This window comes from Taurulus bubalis (assembly GCF_910589615.1).
Source record: "Taurulus bubalis genome assembly, chromosome: 16".
Taxonomy (NCBI): Eukaryota; Metazoa; Chordata; class Actinopteri; order Perciformes; family Cottidae; genus Taurulus; species Taurulus bubalis.
The window spans coordinates 2,168,726-2,185,082 of record NC_136604.1 but is presented as its reverse complement, the minus strand read 5'-3'; the positions used below and the strand labels follow the sequence as shown (position 1 = coordinate 2,185,082).

General features: G+C 41.3%; 2 protein-coding genes across 2 annotated transcripts; one reads left to right on the top strand and one right to left on the bottom strand.

Annotated features, from left to right (window-relative positions):
• Window positions 1-1,656: 1,656 nt before the first annotated feature.
• Window positions 1,657-4,140, bottom strand: snapin (SNAP associated protein). Its single transcript, XM_079232110.1, has 4 exons — window positions 4,017-4,140; window positions 3,556-3,602; window positions 3,283-3,401; window positions 1,657-2,565 (listed from the first exon to the last, which is right to left on the bottom strand). Exons 1-4 carry the CDS (start codon window positions 4,130-4,132, stop codon window positions 2,458-2,460), a joined length of 390 nt encoding a protein of 129 aa, XP_079088236.1. The 5' UTR covers window positions 4,133-4,140; the 3' UTR covers window positions 1,657-2,457.
• Window positions 4,141-5,404: 1,264 nt separating this feature from the next.
• chtopa (chromatin target of PRMT1a) lies at window positions 5,405-9,479 on the top strand. Its single transcript, XM_079231896.1, has 5 exons — window positions 5,405-5,487; window positions 6,566-6,716; window positions 7,933-8,107; window positions 8,208-8,357; window positions 8,448-9,479. Exons 1-5 carry the CDS (start codon window positions 5,423-5,425, stop codon window positions 8,648-8,650), a joined length of 744 nt encoding a protein of 247 aa, XP_079088022.1. The 5' UTR covers window positions 5,405-5,422; the 3' UTR covers window positions 8,651-9,479.
• The last annotated feature ends 6,878 nt before the right edge of the window (window positions 9,480-16,357 follow it).

Sequence of the window (16,357 nt, the reverse complement as noted above, 5' to 3'; positions counted from 1 at the left end):
ATCATCTAATATCAAACCAGATTAATATCACTCGTTCTGCTTTGTGTTGCTTTTACAACATGTTTCCGTCAGCAGAGCTTTAAACAAAGCTTTCACGTGTGTGGAACATGTCTGCACTTTCAATGGAAGGGGAAATAAGACCCTGCAGAACCAGTTTAAATGAAGTTTAACTTAGACCTGTAACAGACACAGTTTAACCGAAGATTAATTTAAACCAGGGGATGTTCTAATCTAGACAGAAGGGTAGGCCCCTTAATATTGAGCCATGGTCCCCCTAACTGTGGCAAATATGTTCAAACCACATTCATCCCCAGAGAGGGGACATTAAAATTATTCATAGCAGTGATACAAATGTATGTCAGCACAGAAAGAGATTATAGTATAGTTATATGTGTCTTGTTAGTCTTTTTAGGAACCAAACCTATGGGGGTGGTAATTGGACTGCATTTATATAGCGCTTTTCTCGTGGTAGCACCCACTCAAAGCACTTTACAAGACAAGCCAGCATTAACCCATTCAGTACCCTGGTGGAAGAGTCTCCCATACAAGGTGCCACCTGTTCCTCAGGAGCATTACACATCCACATGCACACTCACGTGCACATCCACATGCACACTCACAGCAAAAGGACACTTTGACGTGTAGACTGCAGCGGCCCGTTAGAGGATATGGATTTTGAGGCAGGAGTTGGTCATTCACTTTCTTCTATACTTTCATGATATAGATAAGTCCCACCCTGTCCACTCTATCTCAGTATTGGCCTCGCACGGTTCAGAGCTGATTTAAAACAGTAGATGGCGAGTTGAGCCACGGGGCAGTACTATAATTTATTTTACAGCTTAAAATACAAGCGTAAGAATGCAGTGCCTATACATCCAGATTGCCATGACATGTGATCTTGGGCCGCTGTTATTCAACAGTCATACAGATAACAATGCAACATATCCTCATACAATGGTTCATATGGTAATCTACGAGAAGGTACTTCTCATTTTTCATGCATTTTTCCCCAAAAGCCTATACGCGTGTCCATTTTTGCTCGTGCACGGTCTTTTCAACACAATGCTGTCTTCACAGAACACTCAGTTAGGTTTAGGCAACAAACTTAATTCAGTTTCGTCAATAAAACGACTTAATTCGGTTGAGGAGAAGATTTGGAAATACTTAGTTAGGTTTAGGCTATAAAACCACTTTGATAGGTTTAGGAAAACCCGTTGTTTGGGTTCAAATAACAGCAGGAGTGCCGTCACTGAAGCAGTTTCGTGACAATAACATCAACGTTGACTTGTCACATCAGCTGGGGAACCAATAGCGCTCTCCTGGAGGACAATATTGCTTAATTACACTATCAAAAGTAGACATCTTCTGACCAGTTGAGATTTTCAGATTGGAGACAACTATAATCAGTCCAAATAAAATTTGTGATTGAGTTTTTTTTTTTATTGAAATAAAAAAATTGTGAAACTTTCATTATAACCAACGCTATTAACTCATGAAGGTCCATCTGGTGTATAGAGGTTGTATCAAAGTAAGTCATGCCTCCATGGATAGACCCAGAACTGGCCCCGCCTCCTCCTCCGGACAGGGGCCACGCTTTTACTCGCTGCTCCCCCAGTGCAAAAATCAACACAAAAAGAAAGTACATTTGTTTTTTAATGTTGCTTTATTGATGACATAGTTTGTATTATTTTTAATTTACATAAAAAATGAAAGATAAACATATTGAGTTAGTGGTCCTCTTGTGTTTCAAGGGTAAAGTCCTCCATGCGGCTCTTGATAATAAAAAAAACAGCAACAACAACACAAAAGAAACAGCATCCCACATGTTGTAAAACACAAACAACACACCTATAGTTTGTGCCAGTACTCTTTTGGTGACAGTCATTTCCTTTGACCAATTGTGAATGCTGAGCATGCTAAATACATTTTATTTGCATTGTAAATGTTTTGAGATGTTTCAACAAAAAACAATTTAGTGGAATTAATTGTTTGTGGCTGTGTCAATGTTGTTGGGTATCAAGCTATGTATGCATAATAGTCATCTTAATACGAGCGTGCTACGGGGTGTTGGTGTTCTCCGGTTTAGCTAAACTATTAAAAACAACAAACCTTCCGGCAGCGAAACAAGGATCTGTTATTTTTGTCTACAACATTACCCCAGGCTGCGGCCATTATTAACATTGTACCTGTGGGTTTAAGTAGTTAATGTATCTGTAGAACAAATGTATGATCTGGTGAAACTGTAACACTGATTCTGTTGGATTTTGTCATTTCACAGCTGCCTCACGCTGAACAGATTGCAGCCAGGATTTTTATTTTGATTACAACATCGGACAAAGCATTGCAGGTGAGCATGTCACTGGACAAACAGCTAAGTAAATCAAAGGAAGACTGGTGCTCCTCGCGTTTCAGTTTCCAGTAATGATGAGTCAGACATTTCCCAGAGCAGGAGGCGGTTCAGGGTTTACTGGGCGAGCGCGAGCTGAACACTCCTGAAGCCTCCAGCATGGTCTTCCGTCGAGCCGTCTCCTTGGCCACATTGTGGTTGAGTCGCCTCAGACGTTCCTGGGGAAAGAACGTTTCGGTGATGTGGTTGTTTCATATATTGTTTTCTGTTTTTAAACTTTAAACATTGAGGGGTAATAGCAGTAGTTATTAGCAGGAGTTGTAGCAGTACAGTAGTACAACCCCCCACCCCCTAAATTAGCAAGTGTATGCAGGTTTTTTAAACATGGGAAAACCTGCTAAAAAAAAAAGACAATATACACCTTTACAATTGCCAGTAGACAAGGATGCATGTCTGGGTTTGTTTTTCCTAGTGTGTCACATTAGACATCACAAACATGCCGGAATGGAAGTTTTAGTTGTAGTACTAATAGTGGGAAAGGTATTAGCAATGGTTGCAGTGTTTATCTTAGCAGTAACAGTAGCTTCATTAACAGTGGAACAGGCCAGGCGAACATGTGGAGTCTTTATGTCCACCTGTTGAATGGAGGTCCAATATTCACTCTCTTTTACTCTGGTAAAGTAACTCTCGTTTTGGTCTCTACCAGCTGCTGAGGGGGGGATACCTGTCTCTTTAGCTGCTAAAGGCTCCACCAGCTCGTCTACAACAGTCTGTCTGCTGTTTTCTGCTTCTGCTTTTTTTGAAGTTGAAGTTGCTAAAAAAAGCATGTAGAGCTGAGGGGGACTACAGAGTCGGTATAAATCTCTGGGTTTGTCACTGCGAGTGACACATTCTGCAGACATATTGATTAGTGCAGCATTAAAAGCCCCACTGACCTGAGCATTCTGCAGGATGTTGTTCACTAGTACTACTCTCCGTCTGGCATTCAGCAGCTTCTTGACATACGGGTCCAGGTCTAGAGCCACCTTCTGGTGTTCATTTATCCGGCACAACTCTGCAAAGAATGTACATTAAGAGACACACATGACCAATCCAACGGTTAACAAAAACGTTATTTATGTACTTCATACGTTTATCTTTAAAAACTAATTTTGTTCTTGAAATATATATACCCAATTTAATAGAGACTATTATATGCAATGAATTACCTGTGGCCAGATTGTCTATATGTTCTCTTAATTCTACCTGGCTTTCTCTGTGAAGAAGAAAAGAATACCATTAATCCAGCGGAAGGACAGATTATCCAAAGAACCAAATACACTCATTATATAGGTTCAAGTGTAGCTTGATGATAAAATGATGATAAAAACTGAAGCTGCAGCTTCAGTTTTTATCATCATTTGTAAACACAACTAGGCTACATTTTGATAAATGACCACACACAAAAGCTGAATACATAATGAGAAATGGGACATTTTAAAGCTTCAACAATAAAGGCGTGACAAATACATGTATAGAAATCGTTAACAACTCAATGATGAGAACATAAACAGCACCGGATGGACAGTCACGAGACAGTAAGGGGGCTGCGCGCGGATGACAGCGGGGGAATGTGACCCCGGCCTCGGGTTAAAAACCGTCAGTTCAGGGTGAAAGGAGCCACGTCTACCTGACTGAGTGCACGTGCAGGTCTAGCTGCTGGATAGCTGGTTTCAGGAGGTCCAGCAGCCCCTCGGCCATAGCATCTTTACCGGAGGAAGTCGCTACTACAGCCGCCGTCGCCATTTTAGTAAACCAACAACACTGCAGCCGGACCGGAAGCTGCGTGACGTAGTCGTGACGTTGCAGACCTCTCCATTTTCTTACGGTGGTCTGTAAATTAAGCTAGCAGCACCATTTTAGGGAGACTCGTTGTAAAATTTGTTCCCAGCATTTAGTGATTAGTCTGAGAAAGACCCAGATCCAGCTAGAGTTTGTTCATTTCATACAGCGCTCATCCAGGAAGGTAGCGTGTTATATGAGATATTTCAACACAAGACTATACGGACACAGCGCGCCGGTAACGTTACCAGTTAGCTACTGAAGCTAACGCTAGCTGGCGGCCAGGCTTTTCTCCACCGACGCATCATTCACTGTAAGTAACCAATATTATTATTATTATTATTATTATTATTATTATTATTACAGGCACTTGCATTGTAGTTGAGCTTCTTTATTGCATGTGGAGTTGACACATTGGGCTCCTAAGAAGTCCACGTCTGCCCAGCTAACTTAACTTGTTTTTGTTAGCCAACTTAAGCTAGTTTCTTGGGATTTGGGAATCTTCTTGGGAAGAATAAGGACGTATCTACACCATTCAGTATTTTATTCGTAATACTATGTATATTTTCAGTAATAATCACACCGCATATAGCCAGTTTCAGTAGTGTTTCATTGAATGTGAAACCCTTTTAAATTCCTTATTGAATCTAAGGATATTAATAACTAACCCTCAAAGATCTGAATCGTGTTTGTGTCTCTCTCCCTTTATCCTACACATGGTGAGCTATTTGATCCAACTACTGCTTCATTAGAATAATGAAGTTGATAAGCTTAAAACATTAAAGATATATTTAAGTTTAGCTGGGATACTCGTGACTGATCCAATCAGCTGATCATTCTCCAGAGATGAAAACTCTCTCTGGGTTTTGGTACTACAAAAACATGTAGTCCATCAGATTTTAGTTTTAAAGAGCGATGTTCTTTCGTCGACGGAGCACAAACGCAGCACAGTAAAATTTTCCATTTCAACCAGTGACAGCAGGGGTTAGCCCCGGATGAAACTGAGAAAAGTCTGATATTTCAAACAGTTTCCGTATCCAAAATGGAAGAAGCTGTGAGAATCAACCCTGTTAGTGCATTAGTTAAAGCCCACAATGCATAAGATCAACAATTAACATAACTCTGTCATACATATAATGCAACGTGACGTCAAATGTCTCACTGATGACCACGTGTTATTGCAGTCTTGCTTACTTTTCCTTCTTATTTTCTGTCCCGTCTGTTTCTAGAAGCCTGCAAGCAAAGTCTGCCAAAATGAGCGCACCCTCCTCCCAAAAAGTTGTGCTGAAAAGTACCACCAAAGTGTCCCTGAACGAGCGGTGAGGCGCCACGCACCCTGTCAGCAGTTAGACACCAGATGCAAGGGCCAGCCTTGGCTCGTGAAGGTTCTTGTGCTCCCTACGGAAGGCTACTGTTGGGGAACCGGATCCGACATGGATGCTATTCTGGCTGTCCCCAGTGTGTGCACTGCTCACTCAACTTTGTTGCTTCCGGCCGTGTTTTTTGATGCACCCGCGGAGGTAAATGTGATTGTACCATGGCGAAGACGGGGCTGGCCCGGGCCCAATACCTTGTGTGAGCAGTGCACACGTATAGACGAGGGGAGAGGGTAGTGCCGTGCTGGGTAAGCCTTGGTTGGCTTATGCCGGACCAGACCACTTTCCTACAAATGCCCTGGCACGCCTGCTACCTGTTAAACGGCACAGTATACATCAAGTATACACCTCCAAAGGGGAGAGGAAGGCTTAAACTAAACCAGGACGATGGGGCACCTCTTAATCCTGTCTGCCTCTCATACCAGTGAACGTGAAGCACATGCTCCTTTTTGTCCTCCTGTTCTGTCATTCATTCTCTTCTCTAAGTCTATAAAAGACCTGATACTCAGTCCTAGCTTGGACGTGACAAAGAGCTCCCATCCCCCGACTCACATCTCCATCCCTGAGTCTCTTCGTGGTTTAACCACAAGTCACGGTCCATGCTGTAAGTGGCTGGGTGGCTAGGCACCTCTCAGGTCCAGGGCCTCTGCTGCTGCCGCATGATGACACCCCAGCCAGGCAGCTGGAGGCCTGTAAGTGGCACATTGCGCTCTTCTTCTGTCACCTTCTTTCTGCTTCTGTCCCTCAGTCACTGTGAGTTTTTCTTTTAGTTTGCCTTTCTTCTTGTGCTTGTTTAAAAACACATGCTAAATTCAAGTTTAAATCATTCTGGATGGTCATGTCATTGAGAGAGAACGTGAGTGCCATCAAGTGAAACAGAAGTCTTGCATAACCAAAGAGCCTCCACAGTCTGTGTGGCTTCATCCATTCTATGAGACATTTACTTGACGTGGAACCCTGCTTCCTCCTCCCCTGTCCCCCTCTTTTACTTCCTCCCTCTTTTTCCTCCCCAACTCCAAAGCTTCACTAACATGCTGAAGAACAAGCAGCCCACTGCGGTGAGCCTGCGAGCCACAATGCAACAGCAGCATTTGGCCAGTGCTCGCAATCGCCGCCTGGCCCAGCAGATGGAGAACCGGCCCTCGGTGCAAGCAGCGCTGAATCACAAGCAGGTGAGGGCAACGAGCAGACCAGCTGAGTTTCAGTGGACCTTTTTACTGCAGAGAGCCATGTTTTAAGATGTAGACTGGCCTGCACAGTTGCTATGTTTTTGTCAAGAGTTACTCGTTTGAGAAAAGACTACTCGGTAATGTTAAGATTAGGGATGGGAATTTGGTTCCATTTGATTATTCAACCCTCTGAAGTAAGAAGGAAAAAGTTTATGCTAATTACATTACATTAGCTGATGCTTTTATCCAAAGTGACTTACAATAAGTGCATTCAACCATGAGTACACACTCGGAACAACAAGAATCAAGAAAGTGGTATAAGTAAGGGCTACTACGGTGCTACTTTCTTTATTGAAGGTATAGTTGAAAAAGAAGTGTTTTTAGTTCACGGTGGAATATGTAGAGACTTTCTGCTGTCAATGGGGAGCTCATTCCACCATGACATGGCAGTTATCATGGGACTCTTGAGTGGCATCTTTCCACTTCCTTTTCTAACCTCTTGATTTACTAAATACAATATCAGCCAGGGACATAACTGGTCTCAGGTGTGCCAATCCCAGTTAAACAACATCAGCTCAGCTAAACTGCAGCTTTACCTCATGTCCGGACGGCTCCTAGCGTCACCCGGTAGTTACTGAGTGGAAAAATACAGAAATTGGTCTGGTGAAACCATTTCATATTATATGTGACTATTCAGCTGCTATGGGTTTTTATGCTACCTAGTGACTCAAAATTGATTAATTCTTGTTTAATAAAATAGAAATAACAGTTTGACTTTTCTTACCATAACAATTGTTTAGTTGTGTGGTTGGATATTGATGAATTATGCACTCTGAACATGTCCATGAGGTTCGAAGTCGAGTACGCCACAAAAGGACAAAGTCACAGCCAGCATAGACCGGCCTAATGAGCGAGTGAAGTTTTGATATACCAACGTTGTTTGAACATCCGTTTATGGCAAACTGTGGGAGTGGAAACGAGGCTTGTGATGATTACGATTTATAAATAAGAATTGGGTGTAATGAAATGTCTGCATATGCCAGTGTTAATGCGTACACAGTTTTAGTCATGTATCTACAGAGTTCTGAGCGTCTGTCCTCTGGTTTCTGCTGTCGTTTGAACCTGTAACCACCACGCGTAGGACCTTTCCTCAGAATTGCCCGCCTCGTTTGTCTGATTTCGTTTTGCCATCATTGCATCTGTGAATAAATTGTGTCAGAGCCTGAAGCAGCGCCTGGGGAAGAGCAACATCCAGGCCAGGCTGGGCCGGCCTATCGGGAGTCTGATGCGTGGAGGAGCTGTCGTCGGTAGAGGGGGGATGCGAGGGATGACCAGGGGCGGCCTCCGGGGCCGAGCCAGAGGAGGAGTGATGAGGGGAGCCCTGTCCCTGAGAGGTGTGCATCCACAGCCGTCACAGTATCTGAACTCGGCTCATGGTATTTACCGTTGGTCCTGGGTTTGCATTGAGCGGCGTTTTGTCTTTGTGTTGCACAGGGAAGCGAGTACTTTCTACCGGTGGACCCATGCGAGGCCGTGGCTCTGCTGGCCGTCTGGCGATGCGTAGAGGAGGCCGCAACCGCGGAGGACCTCCTGGCAGAGGAGGAGCTCTGTCCAGAGGAGCGGCGCGAGGAGTAGCAGCCAGAGGTCAGTGCTTTTACTTACTAGTGGGGCAAATTGTACTTCCCTTCAATAGACATTGAGTTTAATTGTCGGCTCTTGATCATTACTGGACAGGCCGTGGTGGGCTGCGTGGACGTGCTGGTTTTGCTGGCCGAGGTGGGCGTGGCCGCGGACGAGGCCGAGGCGTTGCCGGACAAGGTGTGACCCGTGAACAACTAGACAACCAGCTGGACGCCTACATGTCGAAGACCAAAGGTCACCTGGACGCCGAGCTGGACGCCTACATGTCCCAGGCAGACCCCGACAGTATGGAGTGACCGTGAAGGACTCTGAAGCAGACGCGTGTAGAGTCACTGCAGAACTGTACAACTGAACTCGCACATGTATTGTAGTTTTTCACCAGATTAATGGGCTCAGAATTTATTATGTTTGTAATTTAGATGAGTGGCGACAGTCCAGGACTCTTGGCTTTGGAACAGCAGGAAATCAAGGTCTCCCTTGTTTGTGCTTCGACCACTACTCAATTCTGCATCAGCCTGCTCCTGCAAACTCCCTTTTAAATCTGGAATGTGTGTGTGTGCGTGTGTGTAGGGACCTTTTTAAACATTAACAAACTGCATCTGTAGACATCATTTTTTATAATTATTATTATTATTATTCCCTTTTTTTTATATATATATGACCTAAAAACATTTGAACGTTTGGGGCGGATATATTTCATGGTCAATGATCTCGGTGATGTTGTTTTTAAACTTCTGTTTCACCTGTTTGTTTTTTTTAAAACTTATTTTACATGTGATTTTAGCACTAGTGTGCTCCGACCTTTGAGGATTAATTCATTGGCTTGTCTTGGCAACATTTGCAATGCAAAACTTTTCTAAAAATATTTGTTAAAAGAATGTAATCAAAAGGGTTTCCATTTGCCATTGTTTTGTATTTAAAATATGTAGTACTTTGAAGTATTTTGTTCCTCTGTATCTTCCACCTGTCGCCATTCTTCAGTGGACGACTGACACTTAACTTGTACTTGAGAGCATTTGTATGACATTATCCAAAGCAAGTGAAATAGGTTTTAATTAAATGGAAAGGATTTCCCTAATTGTGTCAATTGAATGAATTAATGGCATTGAGTAAAAATGGAGTGAGTTAAAATGTTGTGATCGATTATTAAATTAGCCAGTAATGGTGTAGTCCAAAAAAATGTGCTCCTTGGTACACAACGGCTTTAGTTCAGGGGAGCTTAGATGTTTAATACATGGCACAACAGGGTTGTACTGAAACAGTGTTGTCCAGTTATGCTACATAAGAAAATATGCATAAAAAAGACAAAACAATACTCCGATGTGGAGGACTTGTGTAACGCCTGCCAGGTCGCAGCAGGGTGACGAGCTGTGGCTGGGTGGGTATTTCTTGTAATATGCTTTGAGCTCACCAATACCACAATGCTCAGGACATAGAACCAATGATGTTCTGGTTTTAATCTCCCGCTGATCAGACACTCTTCCTTCCACGCTCACCTCTGTGTGCTCACTGTCGGGCCGTTGGTTGGGACTGTTGGAACAGTTACATACAGTATATCTGTTGGAACAGTTACATACAGTATATCTGTTGGAACAGTTACATACAGTATATCTGTTACATACAGTTACATACAGTATATCTGTTACATACAGTATATCTGTTGGAACAGTTACATACAGTATATCTGTTACATACAGTTACATACAGTATATCTGTTACATACAGTTACATACAGTATATCTGTTAGAACAGTTACATACAATATATCTGTTAGAACAGTTACATACAATATATCTGTTAGAACAGTTACATACAGTATATCTGTTACATACAGTTACATACAATATATCTGTTAGAACAGTTACATACAGTATATCTGTTAGAACAGTTACATACAATATATCTGTTAGAACAGTTACATACAGTATGTCTGTTACATACAGTTACATACAGTATATCTGTTAGAACAGTTACATACAATATATCTGTTAGAACAGTTACATACAGTATATCTGTTGGAACAGTTACATACAGTATATCTGTTGGAACAGTTACATACAGTATATCTGTTGGAACAGTTACATACAGTATATCTGTTAGAACAGTTACATACAGTTACATACAATATATCTGGAACAGTTACATACAGTATATCTGTTAGAACAGTTACATACAGTATATCAGTTAGAACAGTTACATACAGTATATCTGTTAGAACAGTTACATACAGTATATTTGTTACAACAGTTATATACAGTATCTGTTACATACAGTTACATACAGTATATCTGTTACATACAGTTACATACAGTACATCTGTTAGAACAGTTACATACAGTTACATACAGTACATCTGTTAGAACAGTTACATACAGTATATCTGTTACATACAGTTACATACAGTAGTGATGGCGAGATGAAGCTTCCTGAAGCATTGAAGCTTTCCATCCAATTGGTTCGCTCATGTACCGAAGCTTCATGGAGCTTCATTTGATCTACTGCGCCACCAAGTGGACAATAGATGTAAAACAGGCACAGTGATCATAACGACACCATGGCTTTGGTGTGTGAAGCTTTAAATGGAATAAATTATGTTTGTGACGCCAATACATCAATTATTAACTTATTAATATTGTGTCTATCTTTATGATATATTGGCGGGGTCAAAATCAAAACTCGAAACAAATTGGGAGAGGGTTGTGATGTGACTGTGGGTCAGTGGTTAGAATATCTGACTTTCAGTCAGAGGATTGGTGTTTCAAGCCTCAGCTCCGCTTGTTGATGTGTCCAATTTTTTAAAATTAAAAATAAGAACTTTTCCACAGTGCTGGGCTTTTTGAGACTATTTCGCCTGCTTTATAAAATACCCTTTCACAGGCACACATGAAGCTGGGTACAGAGAGGAAGGGGGGAAATCCATTGAGTTTCTCTGCCTCTTATATTTCAAATCGCACGGCAAACCCACAAACTATTTTCTGAATCAGTCACGTGGTACGGCCGGCTCGCGAGGCTTCGAACGTCACCGCATACGTCATCGACACAAGCCTCGATATGCGCTTCACCAAAATCTATCTGGATTACTCGACACGCGCATCGATACCTCGACACGAAAGGACACATCACTAACATGCAGTATATCTGTTACATACAGTTACATACAGTATATCTGTTACATACAGTTACATACAGTATATCAGTTAGAACAGTTACATACAGTTATACACAGTATATCTGTTACATACAGTTACATACAGTATATCTGTTAGAACAGTTACATACAGTACATCTGTTAGAACAGTTATATACAGTATATCTGTTGGAACAGTTACATACAGTTACATACAGTATATCTGTTAGAACAGTTATATACAGTATATCTGTTGGAACAGTTACATACAGTTACATACAGTATATCTGTTGGAACAGTTACATACAGTATATCTGTTGGAACAGTTACATACAGTATATCTGTTGGAACAGTTACATACAGTTACATACAGTTACATAAAGTATATCTGTTGGAACAGTTACATACAGTATATCTGTTGGAACAGTTACATACAGTATATCTGTTGGAACAGTTACATACAGTTACATACAGTACATCTGTTAGAACAGTTATATACAGTATATCTGTTGGAACAGTTACATACAGTATATCTGTTAGAACAGTTACATACAGTATATCTGTTGGAACAGTTACATACAGTATATCTGTTACATACAGATACATACAGTATATCTGTTGGAACAGTTACATACAGTATATCTGTTGGAACAGTTACATACAGTATATCTGTTACATACAGATACATACAGTATATCTGTTGGAACAGTTACATACAGTATATCTGTTGGAACAGTTACATACAGTATATCTGTTGGAACAGTTACATACAGTATATCTGTTACATACAGATACATACAGTATATCTGTTGGAACAGTTACATACAGTATATCTGTTGGAACAGTTACATACAGTATATCTGTTACATACAGATACATACAGTATATATGTTGGAACAGTTACATACAGTTACATACAGTATATCTGTTAGAACAGTTACATACAGTTAAATACAGTATATCTGTTGGAACAGTTACATACAGTTACATACAGTATATATGTTGGAACAGTTACATACAGTTACATACAGTATATCTGTTAGAACAGTTACATACAGTTAAATACAGTATATATGTTGGAACAGTTACATACAGTTACATACAGTATATCTGTTAGAACAGTTACATACAGTTAAATACAGTATATCTGTTGGAACAGTTACATACAGTTACATACAGTATATCTGTTAGAACAGTTACATACAGTATATCTGTTGGAACAGTTACATACAGTATATCTGTTACATACAGTTACATACAGTATATCAGTTACATACAGTTACATACAGTATATCCGTTGGAACAGTTATATACAGTATATCTGTTACATACAGATACATACAGTATATCTGTTAGAACAGTTACATACAGTATATCTGTTGGAACAGTTACATACAGTATATCTGTTGGAACAGTTACATACAGTATATCTGTTACATACAGATACATACAGTATATCTGTTGGAACAGTTACATACAGTATATCTGTTAGAACAGTTACATACAGTATATCTGTTAGAACAGTTACATACAGTTACATACAGTATATCTGTTAGAACAGTTACATACAGTATATCTGTTAGAACAGTTATATACAGTATATCTGTTAGAACAGTTACATACAGTATATCTGTTAGAACAGTTACATACAGTATATCTGTTAGAACAGTTATATACAGTATATCTGTTAGAACAGTTACATACAGTTACATACAGTATATATGTTGGAACAGTGACATACAGTACCATATATCTGTTGAAAGAATATCTGCTGTTAAAGTGGTGAACACGTCATCTGTCTAACCACTACTAAACTTAAAAACAAACATTTTTCCTTTGTTTTGAAAAGTGCTGTATAATTCAATCCAATGTATTTTATATAGCCCAACATCACAAATACAAATTTGCCTCAGCGGGCTTTACAATCTGTACATACACATAACAACCCTGTCCCGGGACCTCACATCGGATCAGGAAAAACTCCAAAAAACAGAAAAAAAAATCGTTCACAGGGAAAAAAGGGAAGAGCAACAGAGGAGGATCCCTTTCCCTGGATGGACAGAGGCAATAGATGTCATGTGACAGTTTATTATTATTATTTAATAGCAAATAAAGGAAATGCAATAGACTGCACCACAAAAACTATGATTACTAACTAGCTGGGCAAAACTGACCCCTATTTGTTTGTGGCACTTTGATTAATTGTAACTTTGTTTAGGAATATTCACCACGAAACACAACATAGACTGACATCATAATAATAAGGCAGATCCTATTTCCCCAGGGCTCCAACAATGAGTATGCCAAGTAGGTCCGTGTACGTTTGTTTTATGGTTCATTCGAGAAGAAAAACAATACAATAAAACGTTCACGGACCTGGATGTCCAACAGATTTGATATTCGGCCCAACACAATTTACGGTATTAGAATTTCCGAGCTGCCCTGAACGCATGGGCGGATGCCGAAAATGGTTTTAACTGACGTAACTGCCCCTATAAAAAGGCTTGCGTCACGCCGTATGTCCCTCTTACCGCGGTTCTCTGACTGGAAGTCCGCACCGGAGACTCCACTGCCTTCAGGTAAACGCGAGTGACTAAATTTAATCTCTAACAGGCTCGACACAAACCTTAAAATACCTTAAGCTTCACGTGCTTGTGTTTAGCTTTTGTTTGAAACGGGCCGGACTCTCATTTTGCGCACCGCGTTGTACTTCGCTAGCTTCTTGATACCGAACAAGCTAGCTGGTAGCTAGCGTGTCGCTAAAGTAGCAAATGGCTTCCTCATGTGACTATAATACGTGTTACACTCAAAGCAAGTTCATAGGGTTATGGTTTCACTTGCTTTGAGCGTAACGTTAATAAACAAGCACTTAAGCGTTGTTTGTTAACGACTGACGACACGAGGTCGCGCAGTGACTGATGGGATACCGGTGGGTCCGAGGCCGGACCGTAAGCTGCTCGTGCGCACCGGCATGCACTGTTTCCCACCTGCATTTAAGGCCTTGTTACATGATTCAAACTTATATTCTGCCTCAAGTTGAGCAGGATTGAAATCACATGGACTAGAAAAAAGTAACTATGCAAAAAACTAACCACAAGGTGACGTAAAGCTGACGTAAAAGGTTTACACTGGACTAAGAACGGTCACTGGTCGTTCCTAAGTACTAGTACAAATAAAGTCACATTTGGCGAGTAGTGTGCCAACTCCTGATGACTAAACAGCCTTCATAGTTTGGAAGTTGTTAAAGATGCTCCACTAGTCAGTGCACGTGGGAGACAACCAGGTTGTCACCATGCGCGTTCAGTGACGTCGTGACGCTTTTACCTGTTAGCACGGTGCTGAATCACGTGTTTAGCCAGCCGCGTTGTTCTATGGAGCTTCTGTATGTTTGCAGGTGTCTGACAAATATGGGGAATGAGTACGTTATTTAAAATACGAAGTACAAATGGAAACTCATTGAGCCAGCCATCTTGATGAGTATGTCCTACGGCCACAGTCCATACGGTGGGATGGTCCTGTGCAGTGGCTGATCCCAACACCACTGTGGCTATATCGTTAATGTCAGGTTTTGCTTTCACCTCTGCACTGTCCGTTGCTGAATTGTGACAATGAGGCCTGGCACATTCACACTACTGGCTGGTTAATAAAATACTCTGCATGGAATGCATTTATATTAAGTACTTCAGTACTCCCTCTACAAGCTGCTTTACTTGTAGATTTTGAAACGTTTTATATTAAATTCATCTCCCTGCAGGATATGACGTTGCTGCTGCAAGTGATGGAGGGATCCTTATCCTACTGTTTGGGCTGCCCTTCTGGGACGTGAGGTAAGTTATTTATTTAATCTTTTAGTTCTTTGTAAACTTAATTGTCGGTGTCACGGTTCTTAAAAAAATAAATATCAACTCATTGCTTTGACTTAAATCAATGATACAATTCGATCCAGCATTGAATGTTAGGCGATGGCGTCTCTTAAGGACTTCAGATTGGTAGTTGCATGACATTGGTTCCAGGAACTCGTCCACAAAGAGAAGCATGACATAAAATGCACATAGCAGTCCCTCTTTGTTGCACAGTGTGAGCTCTGGTCCTGGCAGGTGGGCCGTAGCGCTCATACAGTGCACAGAGCAATTGTTTCTCTTGCAACCCACTGCTGCGCTCTGTAGCAGTGTTACTTATGAGAACTGACATGTTCACTTTAGTAGTGTTTTTAAGTCGCTGTTGGTTAATGTTGACGGTAACCGGTGCTTTCTCTCTGGCAGGTGCTGTGCATCTCAGACCAACTCTGTAAGTAGTGTTCCAGAATAAATGTAGTCTTTACCAGTGTCATGATGATTGGCTAAATGTTCAACTGCTCTGATGTGTGAGTGATAGCTGCCTCTCTGAACGACATGTCTCCCTGCTAATGGAGAGCATGGCTGGGCCTGCAACACATTGTCACCATCCTTCTGCCTCCTGCAGGTTTCCTCACGGCCCGGGGCTTCTGCACCGATGCAACATGCTGTAAGTACAGAGGCCGTGCGCTCATCACCAAACACTGAGGAGAATAAACGAGGACTTGACCGAAGCACTGTTGTATCTGCAGCCAGCTGGTCCATCAGCTAGTCTGTTCTAAAGTCAGTGCTAGACTAACTCAACATCTGGCATCGTTGGTCTTCATACAGTCTGTGTTTGGAGTCCTGGTTGATCGTTGAAACACTACAACACTTGTAAAGCAATGTACTTATTCTTAGCATACAGGGTTAAGCAGTGACTTCATAGTTGTAGTGTTGACAAACTGAAGGTGTCCACACAGATGCCACTCTTCCTAAATCAGTACCTGCACTGTGATGATGCAGAGTACCATGTAATGGAGTCTCTCTTCCTGTCATCTGTA